This window comes from Polypterus senegalus, chromosome 5 (genome assembly GCF_016835505.1).
Source record: "Polypterus senegalus isolate Bchr_013 chromosome 5, ASM1683550v1, whole genome shotgun sequence".
Taxonomy (NCBI): Eukaryota; Metazoa; Chordata; class Cladistia; order Polypteriformes; family Polypteridae; genus Polypterus; species Polypterus senegalus.
This window is the reverse complement of record NC_053158.1, coordinates 64,810,363-64,835,416: the sequence shown is the minus strand read 5'-3', so window position 1 is coordinate 64,835,416 and position 25,054 is coordinate 64,810,363. Positions and strand designations below refer to the sequence as shown.

Below are 25,054 nucleotides of genomic sequence, written 5' to 3'. Positions count from 1 at the left end.
TGAGGTGAGAGAAAAATCATTAAAGAGTATCAAGGAAAGACAATTATAGACAAACAGGCAAAAGGAGGAATGTTCCAGAAATGTGTAAATTACAGTAATGGCAGTATGGTCTGTAGTGAAGCCCTAAGCAAATGTTTGCAAGATATAAGTGATAAAAAAATTAAACAAGTATGTGGGTTTTTGGAAGAAAGAGTGACTAATTTAAATATTGCAAAGTAAACAGCATGGGGTGGAAGTCATACTACTACACTGAACTCAAAGGAAATGGCTTGTAGGTTCCTCCACAGCAGTAGTCTGCAAAGTCAGTGCTAGAGGGCGATAGTGGCTGCAGATTGTTGTTCCTAACAGATAGCTGAATTAGAAAACAATCCTTGCCAACAACAGATCGTATTTAATTTCAGGCATTTTATTCAAATTCAAAGGGAGTTTAGGACAGGCCAGGTTTAGAACTACTACTGCACATGGAGGAACAAACTATGTAGAAATAAAAATGCATAGTAGTGTAAATTCTAAGCAATAATTTAAATATAGAAGGAGTAACATTAAAATAGCTTGCCTTAATACTAGAAGTATCAAAAATAAGGCAAGAGAGTTGGAGCTATATGTAGCAGAGTTTAATTATGGTATTATAGCAGTAACGGGAACCTGGCTAAAAACAAAGATAGGGATAAGTATAACATAGACGGATACAAATATTTTAGGAAGGATAGACAGAACAGAAAAAAGGTGGGATTGCTGTGTATGTCAAACAGAACTTAAATGCAAGTCCTCTTCAGCTGGACGATGAGCCTCATCTTAGTGAGGATATGTGGCTTTACCTGGAAAGCATTAAGGAAAGAGGCCTTATTTTAGGAGTGTGTTATAGACCACCCAATGCAGACAGTAATTTCAACAAACATCTTTTTAGTAATATTAAAAAGGCAAGTTTACAGGGGGATATTATAGTCATGGCGGATTTTTAATTATTCGAACTGGGCTAAACTTGCAAATGGTGGAGCACAAGAGCAGGAGTTTTTAGAAGTAATCAGTGATTGCTTTTTAGCACAGTATGTTAAATCACCAATGTGGGGTGAAGTTTATCTGGATTTAGTATTTTGTAATAATAAGGATAGAACTGAGGGTGTACAGGTAATTGAACCACTTGGGTCAATTGACCATAATATAATATAAGTGCCTTGAGCATGGGAAAGGCGCTATATAAAAAAAATGTATTATTATTATTATTATTAATACCTGGGATGCACGATAATATCGGCCACAGATAATTATCAGCCGATAATAGACAATTATGACGTCATACAGATAATTCCGATAATGAAAAATCCACCGATAAAATGGACCGATAATAAAACCCTCAAATTGTACACTTGCCCGACTGTTTTCTCCCCCTACTATGCTCTCGGCTCCTCACCCCCGCCCATCCTGCAAGCTTCTGTCGCATGTAAGTGACGTCACAGATCTGTCTGCAAGACAACACACTGGAAAACATGGCGGTGAATTCCTCCGTGTGGGCTTTCTATAGCGTGTCAGAGAAAGATGATTCACTCGCTGTTTGTAACGCATTTTCTGCAAAAGTGCCACTAGGGGGTAAAAAAAGAACAAGCTACAACACAACAAATCTTATAAGTCACTTAAAAACCAGACACCGCGACAACGTGTGGAAGGAATATGAAGCTGCTACCAGTGCTAAGGTTAGCGCTCTTCTCGACAACAAACGAAAAGCCTCTGGACTGGTAACTATTGGCGAGGTATTTGATAAATGTAAAAACTTTGCTAAAAAGTTCAACAAGAATGACCCATGAGCTAAGGGGATTAACGACAGAATCATGGAACTAATAGCCTTTGCTGACCAGCCGTTTTCTTTCGTAGAGGACCTAAGCTTTCAGCAGCTAATGCACTATTTGGAGCCACGTTATGAAATACCCAGCCGCTACTTTTCAGACACCTGTCTACCAGATCTGTACCAGGTTCTTGCAACACACATTCATAGTTTGCTTGACAAAAATGCGAAACACATCAGCCTTACCACGGACATATGGACTTCTGATGTTAGTCAGGTGAGCATGCTAAGCATGACTGCTCAATGGCTTGATGAAGAATACAACATGCACAGGGCCACGCTCCACGCACAGGAACTCCCTGGATCCCACACTGCCCAAGCGATCAACAACACATTTGAAAAAATATTTCAGCACTGGAATATAGGGAAGGAGACTTTGCATGTTGTGCTGCGGGACAATGCACGGAACATGATCAAGGCAATGGAGTTTTGCGGGGTTGCCAGCCTGGGCTGCATGGCCCATACTTTACAGCTCGCAGTAAACGAAGCTGTCCTATGTCAAAGGACTGTATCTGACTGTATTGCTATAGGGCGTAAAATTGTTGGCCATTTCAAGCACTCACAAGTAGTCACTTCAACTCTGGCACAGTTAAACATGAGACTTGGAATAACACCTGCACGTCTTCAACAAGATGTGCCCACTCGATGGAATAGCACATTTTATATGCTCAGGAGCCTATTGCAGCAAAAGCAGGCGTTTGCAGCGTATGGAGTTGACAATAAATTACCCACAACACTGAGCCCATTGCAATGGACCCTTATTGAGAACATGCTTACCATTCTAGATCCGTGTGAGCAGCTGACGAGAGACATAAGCAGAGCCACTGATACAGCTGCTGATGTTATTCCTGCAGTTCAAGCTTTGAAACACTTCTTAACAAAGAATGTTCCCACAGACCATGGTGTGAAAACATCCAAGAGCACGCTGTTAGAGGCTGTTAACAAACGGTTTGATCACATTGAAGCGGAGCCACTGTACGTACTGGCAACCATTTTGGACCACAGATACAAGGACCGGTACTTCACTACAAGCAAACAACAGGCGAGAGAAATGCTACAGGAACGGTTGGAGTCCAGCCTGGACCCCTGTGATTCACTATGTAAGTTTTTTTTTCATATATTACTTTTTAAATAAATGTGTATTAAACATTTTTAGAGGACTAGCGCTCAATTGCAGGTTGTGTTATAAATTGACATGAGCAGTTAAAATAATAAACCTTGTTTTTTGTGTCCCAGCAAACAGTCCAGATGAACCACAGGCACAGACCACCAAAGCAGATGGGAAGAGTTCAACTTCTCTCCTTGACATGTATGCTGAAATCCTTAAAGAAAATGATGATGGCACTCAACATGCAGGGCTGAGCGATACTGTTGTTGTGGAGGTACATTGCTTTCTTTTTTTTTAAATTAAAATTTACTGAAAAATGGACTGACTGAACTTAAAAATATTTCTATTTTAGATGCAAACATATCTCTCTGAGTCTACACTTCCAATGAGCCCAGAGAACCCACCTGAAAACCACGAGAAGACCATGACACCACTTGAGTACTGGAACAGCAACAAGTACCGTTTCCCACACCTGGCACAGCTTGCACGCAAATACTTGTCCGCCCCCTGCACTAGCATTGATAGCGAGCGTTTGTTTTCTGCTGCTGCAAATGTACTGGATGAGAAAAGAAACAGACTAAGCTGTGACAAAGCAGAGATGCTGCTTTTTGTCAAGAAAAATCTCCCACTGATCAGACCCCAGTTAACAAAGAAAAAATAAATGAAATATAGCTGTTGTTCTATGCCTTTTTGGCATTCTGATTTGTAAGGTCATGCTGTTGTTATGTTTGTGAAAAGTCCAGTTTGTTAAGGCCCAACTTTATAAGACTTAGCTAGCAGCCATTTATTTTGCACTTAAGTTGAAGATTAATGCACTTTATTACAAGACTAAGCAAAATTCACTTTATTTGAAGAGTAAACAAGCATTTTATTTTAAGAGTAAGCTAGCATTTTTTGCACTTTTATTTAGGCTAATAATTTTTGTATTGAGAAAATGCACTTGTTGCATTATTTAAGATCAAGTCTTATTTGTTCTGGCAATTGTAAAGGCCTTTCATTGTCGACAGATTATCAAAGCATGTTATTTATGCTGAAAAAATTTAATAAAATAACTTTTTGTACAATGTGTTCAGTTTCTTTACAGATGAATATAGTGCTATAGGTTTATTGGGTTAAATCAGAGCTATACTTACTTTGTACTTATACATTTTTACTCAGGTATTTTAAAAATGTAATTATCGGTTGGTTATCGGTTATCGGATATAAGAAGCAGGAATTATCGGTTATCGGTATCGGCTGTGAAAATTCATTATCGTGCATCCCTAATTAATACAGTTTTCAGTGTTTTGTAAGATTGACGTTACAAAGACTAAAATTGCTAACTTTAACTTTGGCAGGGCAAATTTTGAGCAGATGCGGCAAAGTCTAAGAAGGATAGACTGGGATAAGCTTTTAAGTGTGGAGTCCGTCGAGAAGCAGTGGAACAGGTTTAAACATGCTAGCTGTTCAGAAATACTCCTGTACTTTCCATGTGCTGCTCAATCTTATCCTTAATAATTCCTTCCATTAATTTTCCTGTGATGCATGTTAAGCGTGCTGGCCTATAGTTGCTTGGATCTGCCCAGTCACCCTTTTTATATAATTGGATAATATTTGCCGTTTTCCATCCATCCTTCCATTATCCAACCCGCTATATCCTAACTACAGGGTCATGGGGGTCTGCTGAAGCCAATCCCAGCCAACACATGGCGCAAGGCAGGAAACAAACGGCGGGCAGGGCGTCAGCCCACCGCAGGGCACACACCACCTAGGGACAATTTAGAATTGTCAATGCACCTAACCTGCATGTTTTTGGACTGTGGGAGGAAACCGGAGTACCCAGAGGAAACCCACACAGACACGGGAAGAACTTAAAAATACCCTTTTGTAAGTAGTTGTTGATAATACTATAATGATTATTTTATTCTGTCAGACATAATCAAGGACACTAGATATATTGACATTTAAAATTAAGCTTTGAACAACACAGGAAGTGGCTGGTAAGCTGGACCCATAACACCACAAGCTGGTCATGAAGCAGATAAAAGATAGTCAAAACCAGAAAGCAGAAAGGGTAAATAGGTAAACTAAAGGCACATTTATACTCAAATGCAGCCAGCTGCAGACACAGTCACATACAGGGGATGTACACACTGGTCAGTTTATTGTTCAAGTGTTCAGTGTATGGCACTGCGTGATGCTGGAGGTGCGCAACCTCTCAGATTTTCCCCCTAAGTTTTTTCTTTACTTTTACATATTGATCTCACAGATATTTTCATTTCTGCCTGCACAAACTTTCATCTTTGTCCAGAGTCCAGGTGATGTTTTCTCAGCATGAATCTGTGGACATTTGGCTATCGCTGCATGCTTTTAATGTTGTAATGTGTTGGTGCAGGTAACAATACTCAACACAACTGTTCCTCCAATGAGTGTGTGTTTTCTTGTCTGGCGCATTTGCTGTTGACGCGTACAGGGCCAAACAGTTCCAAAACTCTGAAGCCATGTGGTCACCGACGTGAGGGTCTGCATGCCAGGAGTGATAATGCAATTTACATCACATGCAATCACATCAAATATAACCATGCCTTAAGGCTCAGCCACATCGCCTTGGCCAATCACTTTTGATAGTAAAAGACTTTAAACCTACCCACAGTCTCCTATCCGCAAACCCACCCCATAAACCCTAAACCAGTCAACAAAAAGGAGTAGACACTCTTCTCCACATTCTGTACCCACTATGCTTGCAGGTACTACCTATGAGTAATCTAGACACAAAAAGACCTTTTATTCCTGAAAGCACACTTTCATGATGCTAACTTCTCACCATATGATAAGAGAAAACATAGCAGAGAAGTACTGAAAATAAAGCCCAAGTCAGGAACAAAGAGGGATTTGTACAACCTGTTAAAACATGGAATAATAAGGCAATAACTATTATTGTACAGTACATAAGCAAGGGAAGTATCATGTAGAAGAAAGAAGAATGTTACTGAATGAACACAGAAAACATAAAAATGGAAAGAAAAAGTACAGTCTAATAAACAGCACTTGAATATCCTGATGGTGGATATAAATAGGGAAGTCTGAAAAGGTCAGTAGGTTTGAGGGTGGAAGGTTTCCTGCAGCTATCTAAAGAATATTTTTTGTAAAGTTTTGTTGTACACAAGTGCATAGCACTCTTCTCTAAAACAATATAAAGTCAATCTGAATCTTGGAAGAGAATATTTTAGCAAATAAATGATTTTTAAAGGATTATATAAAGTTGATTTATTTTCTTTTCCCAATGTACACAAAAATATTTTATCAAAAATCAACTGAAATACTGCATTAATATTGTATTCTCAAATTTTATTTTCAGACCTAAGTTATACCCCACCAAAAAGCTTCTCTGTTAAAAACATAATCAATTTGACTTTGTCGTGCTGTGGCCATTAAGATGGTCCTAATGTTAGTGAAAAGGAGGATTACACTTGAAAAAGCATCCTTACACTCTGCAGTGTTTGGCCCAGTAGTAAGAAGCATTTTCACAACCTTCAGTATACCTGTTATGTGCTCTGCATAGGTACTGATTAATGGTGGGCATCTTATTTTTTTATAAGTTTCTCTCTGCGACTGTATGGGAAAGATCTGTTTGTAATGGAGATTATCTCTCTGATTTCAAAAGGTTAATGTCCACTTCCTGAGGCTGAATACTTGAAAATTTGTGACAGGAGCATTTTTGAAATATTCAAGCCATTACATGTGATCAACAAACTGCTGGATATCTTAGGTCATTTTTTTAGCTGTAGTATGTCTTGCAAGTTAAAAAGAGTTACAAGAGTACACTGGTGTATGTTTTTATTTCCAAGTTGTACACTTCCATGAAATGACTCTGCACTGCATCAGCATTTGTTAAATATTGCAGGCTGACTAGTAAATAGTCTGTTACTGTGCTTCATCACCTTTTCAACCCTTAAATTAGATTTGCCTGAAAACAAAATATTCTTTTATATGTGGTTATTGGACACTTGGATGTGATGTTTTCAATTGCCTGCTGTCATAGATATTTTGCAGAATATTGTCTGTATTTGACTTACTAAAAAGCTCCTTCAGCATCTGAAAAGTTTTTTTCTATTTATTTTTGTCATAATGCTGTTTTCTCCTCACTTGTAACTCGTATTGAAGCTGCAGTGGAACCGTTCGCCTTGCTCTATCCTGTTTTTTTTTTAACCCACAACAAAACATGCTCTCAACCCCCCTCCCCCCAAACAAAGTATGCATTAATTATTACTTTACTAGTTTATAGTTTACTTTATTATTGATTTATACCATGGTAAATGACGAAAGGACAAGATTTACTTTTGAGATTATTGTCCTCACTGCCCCTGTTGCTTTATTGCTATAGCTCTTGCTTGATTTATAGACGGGCTGCACAATTTTGCCATATTGCTAACTAGTGTGTGTGTGTAGATGCAAGCCCATTCACCAAAAGCATTATAGAGATAAAATTCTTGTAAGTGGGTGAGGGGCATGATGAAGTGCATTTAAAATATGTTTGAATGTCTTCCATTTGCTTTGATGACCTGTTGCTTTATATTCAGCCCTTCTCTTATCATTCTGGACCCAAGTAAACAGACTCTCCCCGAAATTCACCATCAGAGTACACAGCGTCAACACCTATACAGCCACGTAGTTAGAAAGTAACCAGATGCATCAAATATAAAATAAATCAGGCTTTAGCAGATGTTATGGCAGTCTGGTGCACTTTAAGCAGCTTTCTTTAAAAGCAACACCAAACTTAAAATTTTACATGAAGAATTGGACCTTCATGGACCAAAACTCCAAAACATCTGGTAGTCTGTAGTTTGATTGTCCAGAATTAAAAACTGTTAGACTCAAGCATCAAGACTACGGATTTTTCCACCCCTGCCTTCATGTTCATCAGGGCCTAAAACTTTGCTTTAACATCTTTTTGCTTCTTTTTAACTTCATAAGTGTGCCAATTTTTCAAGTTTGAAGTCCCTTCAAGTCTACAACTGGCACACAGCTCAACACTGTACTCTGAGTAGAATGCTAGTGTTAAAAACTTAACTTGCTTATATCAACACTCCTTAAAATTCACCCAAATTGTTTCTCATCTTTGTTATTGCTTTGATAACTCTACCTTTTTAATCAGACTTACCCACACCAGCATTGTTGAAAACCGCAGGCAACACTAACAAGATGTGGTTGGGCCAATACTTTCGATACAAAGGCATTTCATGCTCCTTTACCACCAAGATGTGCAAGTGCTCTGCACCTTCCATAGCATGGTAGATATTCAGCAGACCATGCTCATGACGACCTGTGGTTGGTGTAAAAATTGGGCTCTTCAAAATATTTGAGTTCTGTAAAAAGAACATCAAGGATTAACAATTTTCAAAATTGTTCCCAATACCAGATGCCAATTTGTTAGTTGAAACTTATTTATTGCAAACCTGGCCTCCACTATCTGTTTTGTGGTATAGAAGTTTGTTCAAGTAAATCAATATGCTTAACAAATGATTAATACTGCAGGACACACAATGAAAAAACAAAAGCAACAATTCTTTGCAACTATTCTGCTAGAGTTGAGAAAAATAAAAGGACTTGGTAGATAAACTTATTGAGAACCAATGAATCCAATAGCTTTGCTTGTCAGATTATGTTTAATTTTGTTTTTACTTACTATTGCACACAGCGAATTCAAATTAATTATTGCCCACACACCAAGTCAGATTTGTCATTATTAAATCAAATGTTATAAACCTAGATGCACTATAATTTTTGCTTGCCATCTTTTCCTGATGCAACAATGCTAAATATTCTGTGTACCAAAATTTAATTTAAAAAACTGTAATGAGTATTTTTAATTAATGAGTCCCAGACTATTACCTTATCTGAAACTAAAGGTAGCCTCAGACTTTCAAGATGTCTCCCTTGTTGGCTAAAAACAAAGTGATGCTCCTTGGAGTTGGGGATGATAAAGTGAAGCTGCACCTCTTCCCCCAGCATAGAGGATGAAAACGTGAATGAGTGAATTGTTGAATCACCAACCTGAGAAAAAAGAACAACCAAATTAAATTCACTACACTGTTATCTAGCAAGTCATGCAAGGCAATTTAAAAGTGATGTATATATATATTGTGACAAATTAGGGTTTGTACCCTCAGACCACACGTCAGACACCAGATAAAAAGTCCAATTATTATTTATTATAATAATAATGTGCACAAAGTACGCTCCTCTCCACAATTCTCAAATAAACAAACAATACTCAAATAACCAATCCTCCACTCCCAGACGCTTAGCCACCCTGCCTCCCAACTCAGCTCGCCGTCTGGGAGCTCCCACAGTCTTTTTATATCTCCTGACCCAGAAGTGTTCCTAATCCCCAGTCCATCTGGCTCTCAATCACTTCCGGGTCAGGTACAAGTTCTTTTCTTCACCCCGGAAGCACGCCATTCCTTTTGTCCACGTGTGCTTCCGGGGCCTAGGGAAAATATCCATTACTCCTCCCTGCAGCGTCCCCTAGTGGCCCCCATGGCATCCAGCAGGGCTGTGCATAAAAACTCCATTGTCCATGATGCCCTGCTGGTCTTCTGGGGACCTCCATGCTGAAAGGAGGGCTCCACCTGGCGGCTTGGGGGTATTGGCCGGGATAAACAGCTGGCCATTCTCCACAATATATATATTATATAAATATATATATATAGGGGTGGGCAAAAGTAAGTTTTCAGCTGTTCGTATGGAAAAGGACATGCAGGTTATGATTATTACAATAACTTTATTAATTCAATAGCTTTATTAACTTTATAAACCCAAAAGAATGTCACAACGGCACAGTGCATTTTGATACAATCTCATTAAGTATTCAAATTACTCAAAACGGTAAACAGGGTGATCGCACCCCAAGAAGATATAGACGCCCCTCGGAAAACCCCAACCCCTGAAACACAGACTACCCTCACATTGCTCCTTACCTTCTCACTTACGCTATAACGTGTAATACAAGCCTCGCGCTTGTCAGTTTGGAAATTGATTGTTTGCTTTTATCTCTCTCTCTCTCTGACATTCTCTGCTCCTAGCGGAACTGTCATCTCTGACTTGTCATGGAGCACGTTTAAGCTTTTGAAAAAGAAACTAATGTTTGTTTGCAGTTTTTGAATAAAATTCCTGTTTTCTACAACCATCTGTGTCTCTGTGCAAATCTGTGACCCAAGCGTGACATATATATATATATATATATATATAGTTACGCATGTGTGTAAAATATGTACATATACAGTCGACCCTTGACATATAACTGCCGAGAGTGTTTGTAAGCGTCAGTCAGAGCCCAGATACATGTATTTGTGGACGTAATTTCAGTCAGTGCAGTGATTTATCTATATATATAATTCACTATGACCATGGCAAGCAAGACGCATAATTGCTAAGGAAGGAAGAGAAGGTAACGAAGGTAAAGAAAGCGATTGTTAAGGGATGTTAGCTAGTGGGCTGGCGTGGCACATGATGATGTCATCAGGCTGAGTCAGCACCGGCTTGCTTTGGAGTGTATTATTACAGCAGTTCACAACACGGCCAGCTTTGAACTGAGTGCTCAACTACTGTCATTATTAACTTGAGAAACCACGATCACAATCAAAATGAAGAAGAAAATTGTGCGGAAATATGAGAGTGGCGTTCGTGACCGATCTCGACAATTTTACAAAGAAAAGATTTGCATAAGGAGGCTCCTTCTAAACAATAACCACCTTCCGTTTCATTCTCCTCCTCCTCCCTTCCTGCAGCCCAAAGATGTCAAATTAAATGGTGAGTGCAGTATGAAATTGTTGTTTCTAGAATAGAATAGAATGCCTTTTATTGTCACTATAAACATGTACACTGAGATTAAAAGCAGCTCCTTCAGTGCAGACATATGTGTAGAACACAACGAGTAAATACACAAATAAACAAATGGTGCAAAAAGAATCAAAGAAGTTGCAAAAAAAATGTTCTGTATAGGGCTCGTATGGTTGTTTTTCTTAGCCTTAGCATAACGCCGGATCTGCAGCCCCGCTTCTGCTTTCTTTCCCTCCTCCGTCTGCGTCGTCTCCTAGACCCGACAACAATCCACGGAGAGCCCGCTGGTCTCGCTATGTTGTCTGGGATGTTGTGATGAACATCAAGTGTGATGAAAAACACTCGAAACAGATGTCTGGCTCTGGACACCGATGTCTATAAGGTTCTGACGGGTGTAGCCGATGTTCACTGAACCGATCGTGCACAAACAAGCAAAAAAAAAAAAAGTACAAAGACAACAAAAAAGTGCACTGAAAAGGAGAGCCCTGAGCCACTGCGACTATGTGCGCCGCCATGCTCCTAGCTTAATCTAGCCTACTTCTGGTAGACTAGGCACTTTTTATAACTTTTTGGTTAGTACATTGGAAAAATTATTGGTGTTTTGGTAAATTATGCAAATTATACAACCCTTTTCTATTATGAAAAGGTTAAGTAAGTGTTGCAGTGGGAGGTTCGGAACGCATTATGGGTATTTTCATTATTTCTTATGGGAAAAATTGTCTTGACTTACAACCAACTTGAGTTACAACCAGCCCTCGCGAACGAATTAAGTTCGTAAGTCAAGGGTCCACTGTATATATATAGTGGTCCACAGCCACAGACATTACCCGGGACACCATACAGCAGCCCTCCTGGGTGGCTGTGACACAAAGAATTCCCGTAGGGCATGCCGGGAGTTTTGCACAGCCTTGTTGGGTTCCATGGGGGCCACCAGGGGGAACTGCAGAACCCTACCTTGGGCTTCACCACACCTGGAGTGATTCCAGATCTGGCTAACAAGCCACTTGGAACAGCCCCAGGAACAACATAAAAGGAGCCGCCTCACTTTACTTGGGGAGCCAGAGTCAGAAGGAGGTAGACAAAGCTTGAAAAAGAGGAAGCTTAAAGGCAGAAGGACTGAGAGTGATACCAGGGAGAAGGAAGGGACTGCGTCTCGTATACTTCAGTGCTGTACTGTGCTGTGGTCTGCACTTGTATCTCTGCCTGTCTGTGTTGGGTTAGGGTGGCTGTATGTACCCTGGGCTATCACAATATACAGTATATAACATATACTGTATATATAAATATATTCATGGGATGGCATGGTGGCGCAGTGGTAGCGCTGCTGCTTCGCAGTAAGGAGACCTGGGTTTGCTTTCCGGGTCCCCCCGCGTGGAGTTTGCATGCTGTCCCCGTGTCTGCATGGGTTTCCTGCGGGTGCTCTGGTTTCCAAAGACATGCAAGTTAGGTGGATTGGTGATCCTAAATTATCGTGTGTGTGTGTGTGTGTGTTCCCTGTGGTAGGCTGGCGCCCTGCCTGGGGTTTGTTTCCTGCCTTGCACCCTGTGTTGGCTAAGATTGGCTCCAGCAGACCCCTGTGACTCTGTAGTTAGGATATAGCGCGTTGGATAATGAATGGATGGATATATACACACACACACACACTTTTGTCTTTAAAAACAGGGCACCAGTTTAAGCAGTTGCATTTTAATCATATCGATGCTCATGATGGAATATAGCTATAAAAGGTGTGAAAACAACAGCCGACTTGTTTCCTTGAAATCTAATAAAATATGGGAAAAATACAAGTAATACGCACTTGAGAGATTTTTATTACTAAATTGCTAAAAATTCAAGAGAATAAGAAAAATCTGTTCAGTTTTTACTAAAATGTAAAATACAAGCTATACAATTCATACTCAAGTGCACTTGATTAGTTAATGTTCAGAAAGTGCTATGAGCCCTCTCTAAAGGAAAAATCTTTTGACAGTTCAGAATAAGGCACATAGAGGTTTCTTGTAATGTAACACATTGGAATATACCAAACATTCAGTAACAGAACCCCCTGCCTGTTATGAAAAATTATACCAGTTAATATCTACCTTTAAATATAATAAAAATCAGTACGGAATGGTCTATTTAGTACTTCCATGTAAATTTCACATTTGTGATACCGCAGGAAATCACTCATAACATAATACAATTGATTGTACTATATGATAATACACAATGAAGTACATTAACATATTTATAATGTACAGAAATACTGTAAATGTTGAATAAAATGAACAGGAAACTGTTCAACTGTATTGAAAGTGAACAATATTTAATTTGAAACTAAATAAATGCATGGGTTCAAATGAAGTAAACAAGCTGCACAGATACCTAGAATAGTACTGTGGTGGCTTAATGCCTCTCAGTATGTCAACCTCACAGATGTGGATGTGTGCATGTGTTTTTAATTTTTCTTTCTCTTTATCATCCAGCAAGTACTCTGATATGGCAAACAATCAGTCAGTTACCTTCATTTATAAATTTGAGTGTGTGAGTGCATGTTCATACATCCACACATGCGAGCGCTTGTGTGCACCTCCATCTCTGCATTCATGTATATTTAGATAAATTATTAATCTCAAAAACTACTCATGTAAAACCTTTGCAATTCAATAGACCCTGTCCCATGACTATGCTGGGCAGACTTCAAAAACCCTGGTTAAACTGAACAATTTCTACAGCAATTGACATAAATCAAAGCGTGTTTGAGGGATGTATAAATAAGTACTGTAACCGACCAAACTGTACCAACAATAATAGGAATGGACCAAGTAATGAGGCAAACATGATACAATTTATTTCAAAATGTTGAGTCAATTTTTTCAGAAGTTATATTTCTACACAAGTTTTCACAGGTAAACACACAAACATAAAGACACACATAATGACACCATGCTAAAATCAACTTTTCTCAGCGGTTTGAACAACCTAGAATCAGAATCTTAGCTCAATAGTGAATTTATAACCCCCCACCTAAACATAATTTAGAAATACAAGTAAAGAACCGGCAATTAAGAGCATCACAAAAAGCAGAATACCACTACTACCTTTTCTTATTTTTCATCAGAACATTAAACAGCGTGTCCTGACAGAGCTGTTTTTCATTGTAGTTTTACAATACACACATTAAAAATTGCCAGTATGAGTAACTCAGCAGAAGCAAGTGCATTCTTGAAGTAGATTTTTAGGTATTTTTGTTTTTAAAAGTGTGAATTTTGGACAAAACAGATATTTGGGTTATTACATAGCCTAATTCATAAAACTTGAATTTTTCAGCTCATGCAGCTAATTTAGAATTTGCCATTGAGCTCTACTAGTATTCAGCTCTGAGGTACAGTACCCTTTTGCACGTAATAGATCATAATAAATCGAATGTAGTGTTTGTTTACAATAAACAAGACAGAATAATTGCATTTCTGTTTACACACACAATTATTGACCAGGTTTAATGATCTTCTTGTACTGAAGTGAAGATAAAAGCAATTCCTATTTCATAAAAAATCTGGTCACTTCAGTAGAGAATTATTATCCTTGACAGAAGACTTTTTATTCCACTGCAAAGGACAATGCTTCTAGATAACACACACAAGCAAAAAAATTTTCTTGAGCTAAATGTAGACACTCAGGTCACATATTATTAAGGAAAGCAATTTGTTACTGACCTGTGCACCTAGACTGACTTCTGTATAATTCTGACATTGTTCACAGTGGTGAAAGCTACTGTAAGCAGCATATTTTGTCAACATTATGGATACAGTTTCCCTCTTCACAGGAGCATCTTGTTTTTTTTTCTCCTTGTTAACTGCAGAATAATAAGAAATACAGTACATCATATGCATTGTATACAGTACATAGAAAAAATATTTCCATTTACTCTTATATTTTTCAGATGAAGATCATGTCATGCAGATAGTTATAAAGCCAGTGTTTTAAAAGTGCATACCAATTTAAATTTCCAAAACTAAGCAGAGCTATGACAAGCTATCTGAAATCAGTTCAGAGGTGTGTACGGTATGCATGTGAACGTAGAATAGCCACAGAGTGCTGTCAAACACCGGTGTATCCTTGCTAGGGCCTATGTCTTTAAATGATCTTGTAAACTGGTTTGTCAGGACTTTATGAGACTCATATTTGAGATATTTGGAATCTAAAAATAAAATTGTACATGGTCAATACTACACTCAGCCAAAGTCTTTACAGAGCTTTAATTTACATGCTTTTATGTACAGTATTAAAATACACATTTAAATATATTTGACAATATCTAGTAAAGTGCTTTCATCAAGCAGTCATTTCAGCTGGCACCTACTGTAGTAGTACAAAACAAATTCTACATGCTGTGACTGTCTTTTAAATATATTCATGCAAAATGTACATACTTTGAAAATTTCCTCAAAATGGCACAGATTACTTTCCTCACAATACTTGTCAGAAAATGTTTGTGGTAAAGAATACAAAATGATTATTTAAACATAAATTATTAAAACCTGGATAAATGAATGTGATTTAATGGCACAGCTTTTTTTGTACTATAATTATATATTTCTTAGTCCTGGCTTTAAATTTCCACTGTCATTACTAATATTCAATGTTACAAAGCTTCTTATTACTCACTTAAAATACATTTAAAATAATTAATTATGAGTGTAAAAAAGGTATGCAACACGTAAGGAAGGTTTCACACATAAGTTTTCACTTAAAGATAGCTCAACACATATTCAAACAATAGAGTTCACCCTCCAATTTTAAGTTGACTCTGCCATATGAAAAACACATTAGTCCTAGGCAAGAAATAGATTAACTTCAGGAAAATGGTTATGCACTGTCATAAGGATAACTGATGCCTTATTTTTGGTACAGTGGTATAAAGTCACACATTTTAATGCCCAGTATTATGTTAGAAACCAGGTTGGAGTGGCAGTATACACAAAAATCTAATGAGAAAAAATACCAATAGTAAAATAGAATTGGCTATAAAATGAATGTACTGACCTTCAGAAGTACTGGACAGCTTTTCTGTGTATATAGAACTGGTATCACGAAACTGAGCATCGTGAGGGTGCATGTCAAAGGGCATCTTCGTGATTATTTCAATATCTGGCCATTGATTGTCTGATGGATGAATCACCTCAGGGTCATCTCTAAATTCTGCAAACATTTTAAATTAATTCATTTTTGTTTAATACAGCGAGTTTTCAACTTTTTAAAGTACTTATATTACAATTGAAAAAAACAATGCCCAGATGTAAGCACAAGTAAGTATAGTATATAGCGGAAATGTTATATAGCCAGTATAAGAGCCTAAATTAATAACAATGGACAACAAACATTTGTTTCCAATACACTTTTGGGTGTATCTTATGGATTCTGATGTGCTGATAACAAAAATCACCTTCAAAATTTTCTATAATGTACCTTTTTATTTCAATCACCTATTTCTGTGATTTCATCTCATATTATAAATACACATATACAGCAGGACAACTGGACCACAAGTACAACTAGATCTACAACTGTGGTGATCTAAAAGTAGTGGTACTGCTACTAGGAATGTAGCTCAGATATACAAAGTTCTGTTATTTCATTTGCAAATTGGACAGCTACACTAAACTGTCCCATTACAGGCTGCTCCATAAGCATTTGTTTTCAGTTGGTACGTAAACCACTTGTTGACTCAACAGGATATTTTCACCTCCTGTGTATACAACTTGGCCAGATGAAAAATTTCATGAAAACGATGAATGAGGAAGGTGAAGGACAGATGTCTCTATCAATAACTGATATCAAGAAGGAAGCCATTTTTGTTGGTCCACAAGTCAAAAACATCATAAATGACAAGTGGTTTGATGGCCTGCCAGTGGGGATGGAGGAAATCACAAGGAAGGTATTCAAGGATTTTGTTGAGAATTTCCTTGGCAACTACAGAGCAGCCACTACATCCAGCTGATTGGTAACATGCTTCAAGCATACAAAACTATGAAGTGGAACACACCATCTAAGATTTTCTGCATTCATACTTGGACTTTTTCCCTATTAATCTTGTTGTATTTAATGACGAACATGGCGAAAGGTTTCAATAGGACATTACAATGAGGGTAAAGCGGTATAAAGGCAAGTGGAATCCATTAATGCTGGTTGGCTATAATTGGATACTCAGATATGAAGCATCAAATGCCAAGTTCAGACGAAAATCTTCAGCAAAACATTTCTATTTCATCCATCCATCTATTATTCAACCCGCTATATCCTAGCTACAGGGTCTTGGGGGTCTGCTGGAGCCAATCCCAGCCAACACAGGGCACAAAGCAGGAAACAAACCCCGGGCAGGGCGTCAGCCCACCGTAAATTTCTATTTCAGTTGAACTCATGTCACTAACAATGTGTCAGCATCATTATGCGATTAAACATGCTGAATTCAATAAAAGCTAATTTAATGTTTCTCCAAATTCTAGAGCTACAGTCAATTTAAAATTCTATTCATATTCAGCTTGCAAATGTCTATCAGCAGAACATTTTCAGAAATCAAACCATGTGAGAAAAATTGTTGCCCAGTGTAATACATCACATACATGTCTCATACTTGGCAATACTAATATTATTGCTATTACTACTATTACTACTACTACTACTGATACTTTTGCAGGTAAACAACTGATTTTGGTCAGAAGCACTCTTTTTGAAAACTCTATTGTAGCTTTAATGAAAAGATGTCACTTTAGGATTTCCAGAACAAAGTCAATTAATTGAGTAAAGTCAATAAACTGAGTGTGGTTGATTTGTGTTTCATATAGAATATACTACAATATGTTTTTATTTCCCACTTCATCCTCACTCAAAATATAGTGAGTCTCAAGCATACCCCACTTAACAATAGTTATACATTCTAAACAGAGATTCAAGTACATTGTGTTCAATTGTTTCTCAAACACTCTGGTTGTGGAATATGCAGCTTGGCTTTCATTCAAAATTCCTTAATTATATCTTTCAATAAAATGGTAATAATTGAAAATTTCTTCTCAGATTTAGAGCCATTGCTTCTTGCAGCATAAGAGATACAAATTGATGTGGTCTGGGCATCTGGTGAATATTCCCCCAGGCTCCCACACAAAGTAACAATACTATTACTACTGCCACTACTGTGTATAACCAAATAGGACTGGAAACTGACAGCACTTTCACGATACAATATTCATTGTGATTAAATATGATACAATTTATTATCTTAAGACACTGTATAGCATGTCTGATTTAACACATGAATGATACATTTTACTGCATTTTAAATGCAAGTTCTTCCATCTAGGGTTATAGATTTTTTTGAGTTTGTTTTTGGAAGGAACAACTTCTGACCTGTATGTTCTGGTGTCAGAGAAACTCTATTGTGCCAAGATAATGTCACCAGCTGTGAAAAGCACCCTTTCTGCCACCACACTTATCCCTGGGATACATAGGACTTGTTGCTTTGCACCTAATAATCAAATTTATTAAGTATTCAGGAAGTTAGTGGCTCTTTACCATCAAGAGGCAAACTGTACTCATTAAGTATTATGTTACAGAATTGAACATATGGCAGTCAATGCCATTGTTTTTAAAAATTGCTTTGCAAAAGAAAAAATTACACTGATGATTTTTCCATACATTACAAAAATAATTCCATTCATTTTCATTTGTTTGTTTTTTAGCTGTTCTTATTTTCTGATAGCTGCCAGTAGTAGCAGACAATATATACTGTACAGTACATGTATAAGGCAAATTGCATGTTTGTTTTTGTAGATGGCTCATTAAAAATCAGCAGTCTAAGTGGTATTGGTGAAAAAAGTACAGTCTTTTTGCATACTTTTTTCTTAGTTAAAGTTTTCTTAGAAAACATCTTTCACTGTCAAGGTGAACGTAGTATCTTGCACCTTGTTTACACTGCATGGGCCTCTAATTTTTTTAAGATGGATGGATTTTTTATAAATGCACATACCTTGTGTGTGCACTACAGTAATTAAAGCAGTCAACACTAAATATATTACTGCAAAACACATTCATTTTCAGGGTTTCATCTGCATATTAGTTTGCTAGAAAAATCATCTTTTATTCATTTGTTTCTCATGATATTGAATTTGGCAAACGAACAGCGGAATAGTTCTCTTCTGGTTGTGCTGTGACCAGAAATGAGCAGAATTGAAATTCGACCTATGTAAGAGCAGAATAAGACCCTTTAAAAAACAGCCACGAGCAGGTTAAAAATATGACTTAAAATGTGGGCCAAATGCCAAGGCAATAGAAAGCAACTTTTTGCCATCCACATATCTATTTTTCAAATCCTCACAAGAAAGAAACTTGGTTTCTTTGGTGATGGTTTAATCACTTGAGTTAACTTGAATACTCTGAATGAGCCGAGAAAATAAAGGTGCTACAAATGACAAGGTACTAGTGTTTTCCGAAAATTACACCTGTCATACTCCTTAGTAGTTTCATTTCTTTTAAAATGTCTTTGGCATTGTTATTTTCAAAGTACTCCTCATTCATGTCAAAAGAGTTATTCCATCTTGTCCGAACATTGGTCATTAGCTCGTGTTTGGATTATTGTTAGTTTTTCATTTACAGTGCTGCTATTGCTGTAGTATGAAGTACAGGGCTATTCAAAATGAAAGAGCAGATTTCAAAAATGTATTTCAAACAAACTGTATAAGACAGAAACACATTCTGCACATAACAGTTTCTTTGACATAAATTTTTCAAATTTGCTCTTTCATTTTGAATAGCCCTGTATTTATTCTGAAAAATGTGAAAGACGGCTAACACTTTTGAAGTAAACCAAGGTGCTACATAGGTTTGCCACCTGCTGGAAATTGTGAATATCACACTCATATTTGAACATAGTATTGTTTTCTCATATGTGCATGCTCTACATAAAAAGTAATTTCATAAATAGCAATACAGCAATGACTGCATCAATTCACACATTGCCACGGGTTTATTTACAATACATTGCCATATCAATATTTTCAACACAGTCCTCCAACCCACTGGATAAAGGCAAAGGGGAATAGCACCGGACTTATTACGATGACTCATTGTGAAGACAATCTGTCGAATATGGCCTTATGGGGCATATGGATGGTACTGTTGAAGACAGGGAAATTTGGTGAGCCCTGCTCAGCCTTGAGGAAAATATAAGTATCACAAATGTTATCGCCTATGCAGAAAAAGGTAAGAAAAGTTTTGAGAGAAGATGATGAAAAGTTAATGAGAATCAAGCCTAGATTTTTTAACCAAAAGCTCAGCCTAACTTTCACCAAAACCAAGAAAACCAGATAATGAATTACTCAAACACACATCAACAAGGAGAGGTTTATTATCCAATCTGATACTAGGAAGTGCATGTACCACAGTAACACTACAACGGTACTGCACAACATGGTGGTATCTACGAGAAACAAAACAGTGTAGCAGGAAGATGTAAAATATTCTTAGAACACTTAAAACACTAGAATTCCAAAGAAATAATACCAGAAATCAATTACAAGAATAACAAAACACTAAACAGAAAAGAAATATCAAAAGATGTTAAAATAAAGCAAGAATGCAATTATATTTTGAAAGCAGATCGTGGCAAAAGGTAACAGAACAGGAATGAGATGCCTCTGTCAACTAACTTTCACAGAAAATCCCAGGTAATTTTTACTTTATTTATTGCTGCTAACTGCTGACTAAATATGAAAAAAAAATTTTGAAAAAAGGGATGCAGAATTATTATTACATTCAGAAACTGGGAATATTAGGAATGTCTTGGTGAGCTGATTCAACAGAAAACCACAACATTGTAAAAATAATGAAAAGGTTATGGAAAACATGTCAATCCCATAAAAGAGGTACTTCTAGCACAGCAAAAAAACATGTTACAGCCAACAGCATTATTTAATACTCAGCAGTTTTTAGTGTCTTCATCTACATGGTTTGGATGTGTCATACTTGGGAATAAACAGTTCTGTTAAGCAGGATCACATTTGCTTTGTTTAAAGATTAGAGGCAGAAACCTCAAAGTTGTAGATTGTAGACCAATCTCTGTCTCACTGGCTAGCTAGTGTTGTAAATTTAATAATATGCATTAAATTAGTAATATATGCAAATATTTTAGGTTTGGAGGTCAACCTAGAGCATACCAGTTAAAGTAAAAAATAACTGATGTAGATCAGGGCTAAAAATGATTACTTTGGAGGAAGCACAGGGAAGGTGTTTGACACAGTACGAAATTAATGTGATATCCATAATTACAGTTATTTCATAAATTGCATGGATTAGTTAACTCACCCATATTGATTTCCACCTCATCGTATATGTCCACCTCCAATAGTCGAATCAACATACGAAAAAGAATTCGTAAAAACTGCAAATAGGCCCCTGTTTTTCCCACCTGAAAGACAAGCCAGCCACAGTGACTCTTTAAGAAAGATCTCTTGTCCATTCTTTTGTTAAACCATACAAATCTTTTCTCTTTGGCTAGTATACAGTGTGTAAACTCACCTGTGGTGGTCCTGTTAATAGCAGTCGACGTGGATGGAAGACTGCTGACTCATTTACATCTTGATTGCTGAAATCAGCATGATGCTGCCGAGCGGCAGTCCACTGGCGGTAATAGAGTGATTGCTGTTCAGTGCTTTGGTCTTTGTAGAGGAGTGGTCTCAGAGAGCTGATCCAACAGACATCTGCATGTGGTAGCAGGGCGGTTGAGTGAAGTTGACCATTCTTCTTGCTGCTTAACAAGTTGTATGCAGACCGAGAAAGAATAACAATACGAGGATGAATAGTAGGACATTTCCGCTTTTCTTTTGAGGACTGACTAGGTTGCCAAGAGCTGTGTGAGGCAGAAGATGAGGTGGATGCAGCAGATGAGGAAAGTTGTGGGACTGCATTAATACTGCTGTTGGCCTGATTCCTCTGGGAGTCACACTCCTGTTTCACGCTCTCTGGGGAGTGGCTTATCTCAGTCAGATTACTGGCAGGGTTTTGCAAACTCTGAGAAGAGGAGGGTTTCTGGGATGTATCTGCCGAAGAACTAACCCCATTCTCTGCTACAGAACCTAGCATGAAAAAAGTGGACAAGTTTATTTTTGTACAGTAATCAAAATGCATTTTAGGTGGACATTTATACATGATTTTAGATGTTGACACTGTGGAAGAAAAAACATAGATTTATTTGTGACAGAAGAAGGACAGTTATATAAAACGAAGACAGAGCAGGTTCTTAAGGTGGTGACACAACAAAAGATTAGAATAAGAAGAACGAAATACTGTAATCAGGTAAAAGAACACAAAAGCAGATACACGCAGAACTAGAACAAAGTGCCAGTTTCATATTCAGCCTCATAGGAGACACATGACACTCCAAATGGACTTTTCAGAAGCAAGAGGAGTATAAACTATGATAAGTTACAAAATTTGACGACAATTTAAGGTGTGCTATGTCAGTGGTGGAAATAATTCAGAGGTTTTGTATGACATAGAGTAGCAACATTCCTACAGTAGGAAGCAAAATTATATGAGTTAAAAGCATGGAAACATAAGAACTTCATTGCTCCCCAAACAATTACCTTATAGATACAAGCTGAAAGGGAACAAGATGTAAGTTTGACCTGTCTTTCAAGAACAACAATTTGTAACATTTTTAGTTGTCCTGTAACTAAAATGTACAGGATAGGGATCAGAGGGCATCTGGAAAAGTGGGAGGTAAAAGGGTGCTATCAAAGTGGCGGGTCCTGCTCATCTTGAAAGGTGTCAAGACAGCAGCACAAATGTAGCTCTGCCAGGCTGTTCATTCTATGCGTACACATAAAGCAGTACTTACAACACAATTAAAAACCTTCTTCACAGGAGATTAAGTTCCTATTTGACATAACTGTGCTGTTTTATTTTATTTGTTTTCTTTAACTGAGGTCCAAAATAATTAAAAGGAGAGTACACAACCACCTCCTGAGTTCTAAATAATTATTTTCAAAAAGCAGACAAATATGTAAAGTATTCATTGGAGATAACTGTAACATAAACTGAAAAAAAATCTGTTTATGTAGCTTTATAAATGAACCAAGACAAGCTAATACTGAGTCTTGCATTTCAGTCACGACCTCATGAAGGTCAGGGATCAGCTAGCATACATCCAGTTTCTCCATCTTCCTGGTTGCCTAGATACAAGATAATTCACAGCTGATGAGATGCTTAGATGCTGCTACTGTTGTGAATTGTCCTTTGTGTGCAAAATTATACTTTAAAAAGAATCAGATTGGTCTATTTATGTTTGCATGAAATAATGTCCAGTCCATGGTAGGCAAAAAAATCTGTCTTTGCACCCAGTGGAGGTGAGAGGTGACACTGTCTACTAAATGTGGATTTGTTTGGCTTTAGAAAGCAACCGGCTATTAGCAAGGACTAGACCTAAGATGATTCTTGCTTAATGAAAGTTGCTTTCCACATACAGAGGGAAGAAAGTAATATGGTGATACTGTGGCAGCACTGTGAATCCATCAGTCTTTTTCAATTCTAAACTCCTGACATTAAATATATAAATGTTTTTGTTAAAATAAACTATAAGAAACTGTACTAACATCAAGAAAACAACACGTTTTCCACTTTTTTAGTGTATGGCTGGGCAAAATGCTATGCAGCCATCTTACTACAAATCTATGACTGATACCATTTCTGCAAGTTTGAGAGTAGGGATTTGTCCTGTTGTTAACATATTGAAATGTTGACTTAAAAAATGTAAGAGATGATTCAGACTGTAATATATAAACTTATAATGTTACGTCACATTTCTGTTATAAAGTAAAGAAAGAGAAAATAACTCCAGTATTCCCTCTAACAAAGTTCCTTTATATTGCCTCTTTTGAAAAACAAAAAGTACACAGGATACTATGTACATATCAAATAATTATCACTGCCTGTTAACTTCATTTGTATTATTTTAGATTACCTGAAATTTCAGAAATTGAATCGGCATAATATTTTGCTTTTTTGCCGGGCTAGGTTGCCAAATGGACTTTAGTTTAGCAAGCCTTCAGCTTTATGCTCTGCAGTCTCAACCATTGTGACAAATTATTGGAATTGTAAAAAAGCAGAAAGACCTTGGACTTAGATGTTTTAGTTACACTAATGTTTGCATATGTCAAGCATACAAATGAAGGAATTTTGAGTACTAATTCTCTTTTATTTAAATTCAATAGTAACATACCAAAGTAAAGAATGATGACATAGTGATAAGATGCACTTTTTGCTTTGGGTCTGCCTTCTGGACCCTTTAACTTACTATTTTTAACTTATGCTGTGTTTGGAAATCTTTTGTTTGTGATTAAATCAAGACCTGCCATTAAAAACCTACAGATTTAGGAAGTACAAACATTTCATATGGTGGCTGTGCTGGGGAAGGACTGACTTGATTGTTATTACTCGACTATACCCTGTATTGTGCATACTGCATATATAATTCAGAGTAGCAGCAAAATGACACACACCTTATGTAACAGTAGTTTCTGGATTGAGCTAAGTATTGTTTCAACCTCCTGCTGCTCCACAATTAAATAATCATGTTTGAAAAAAAATGATGCTAATTTTTTTTACTGATAACTTATTCATTTTGACTTTAAAATTCTGCTTATGGTTAATAATGCCTTAAATAATCTCGCCCCATCGTATATATCGGAATGTCTGACACCTTATATTCCAAATCGTAACCTCAGATCCACAAATGAGTGTCTCCTTAGAATTCCAAGAACAAAACTTAAAAGAAGTGGTGAGGCGGCTTTCTGCTGCTATGCATCTAAAATCTGGAATAGCCTGCCAATAGGAATTCGCCAGGCTGATACAGTAGAGCAATTTAAAACACTGTTGAAAACACATTACTTTAACATGGCCTTTCTATAACTTCAATTTAACTTAATTTAACTTAATCCTGATACTCTATATGTTCAATTCATCATAATAACTATTCATGGTGGCTCTAAAATCCGTACTGACCCCTACTCTTTTTTCTGTTTGTTTTTCCGGTTTCTTTTTGGTGGTGGCCTGCGCCACCTCCACCTACTCAAAGCTTCATGATGCTTCAACAATGATGGATGGATTAAAAGGCAGAACTCTACGTGATCATCATCATCAAGCCCTTCCGTGAGAACCCTAAATCCAAAGAGGACTGTTTCATTTATGTTAGGTAGAATGCCCAGAGAGGACTGGATGGTCTCATGGTCTGGAATCCCTACAGATTTTATTTTTTC

At 37.3% G+C, this 25,054-nt stretch overlaps 1 protein-coding gene across 3 annotated transcripts in view; it reads right to left on the bottom strand.

Moving 5' to 3' along the window:
- Window positions 1–25,054, bottom strand: part of greb1l (GREB1 like retinoic acid receptor coactivator) — a 211,799-nt gene that overhangs the window by 12,314 nt on the left and 174,431 nt on the right. For all 3 annotated transcript variants that reach the window (XM_039754721.1, XM_039754722.1, XM_039754723.1), the window contains 6 exons: window positions 21,318–21,874; window positions 21,105–21,207; window positions 15,795–15,950; window positions 14,465–14,604; window positions 8,820–8,981; window positions 8,089–8,293 (listed from right to left, as the gene is read on the bottom strand). In XM_039754721.1, coding sequence (XP_039610655.1) covers window positions 8,089–8,293; window positions 8,820–8,981; window positions 14,465–14,604; window positions 15,795–15,950; window positions 21,105–21,207; window positions 21,318–21,874 — 1,323 coding nt within the window. The remainder of the gene's footprint in view (window positions 1–8,088; window positions 8,294–8,819; window positions 8,982–14,464; window positions 14,605–15,794; window positions 15,951–21,104; window positions 21,208–21,317; window positions 21,875–25,054) is intronic.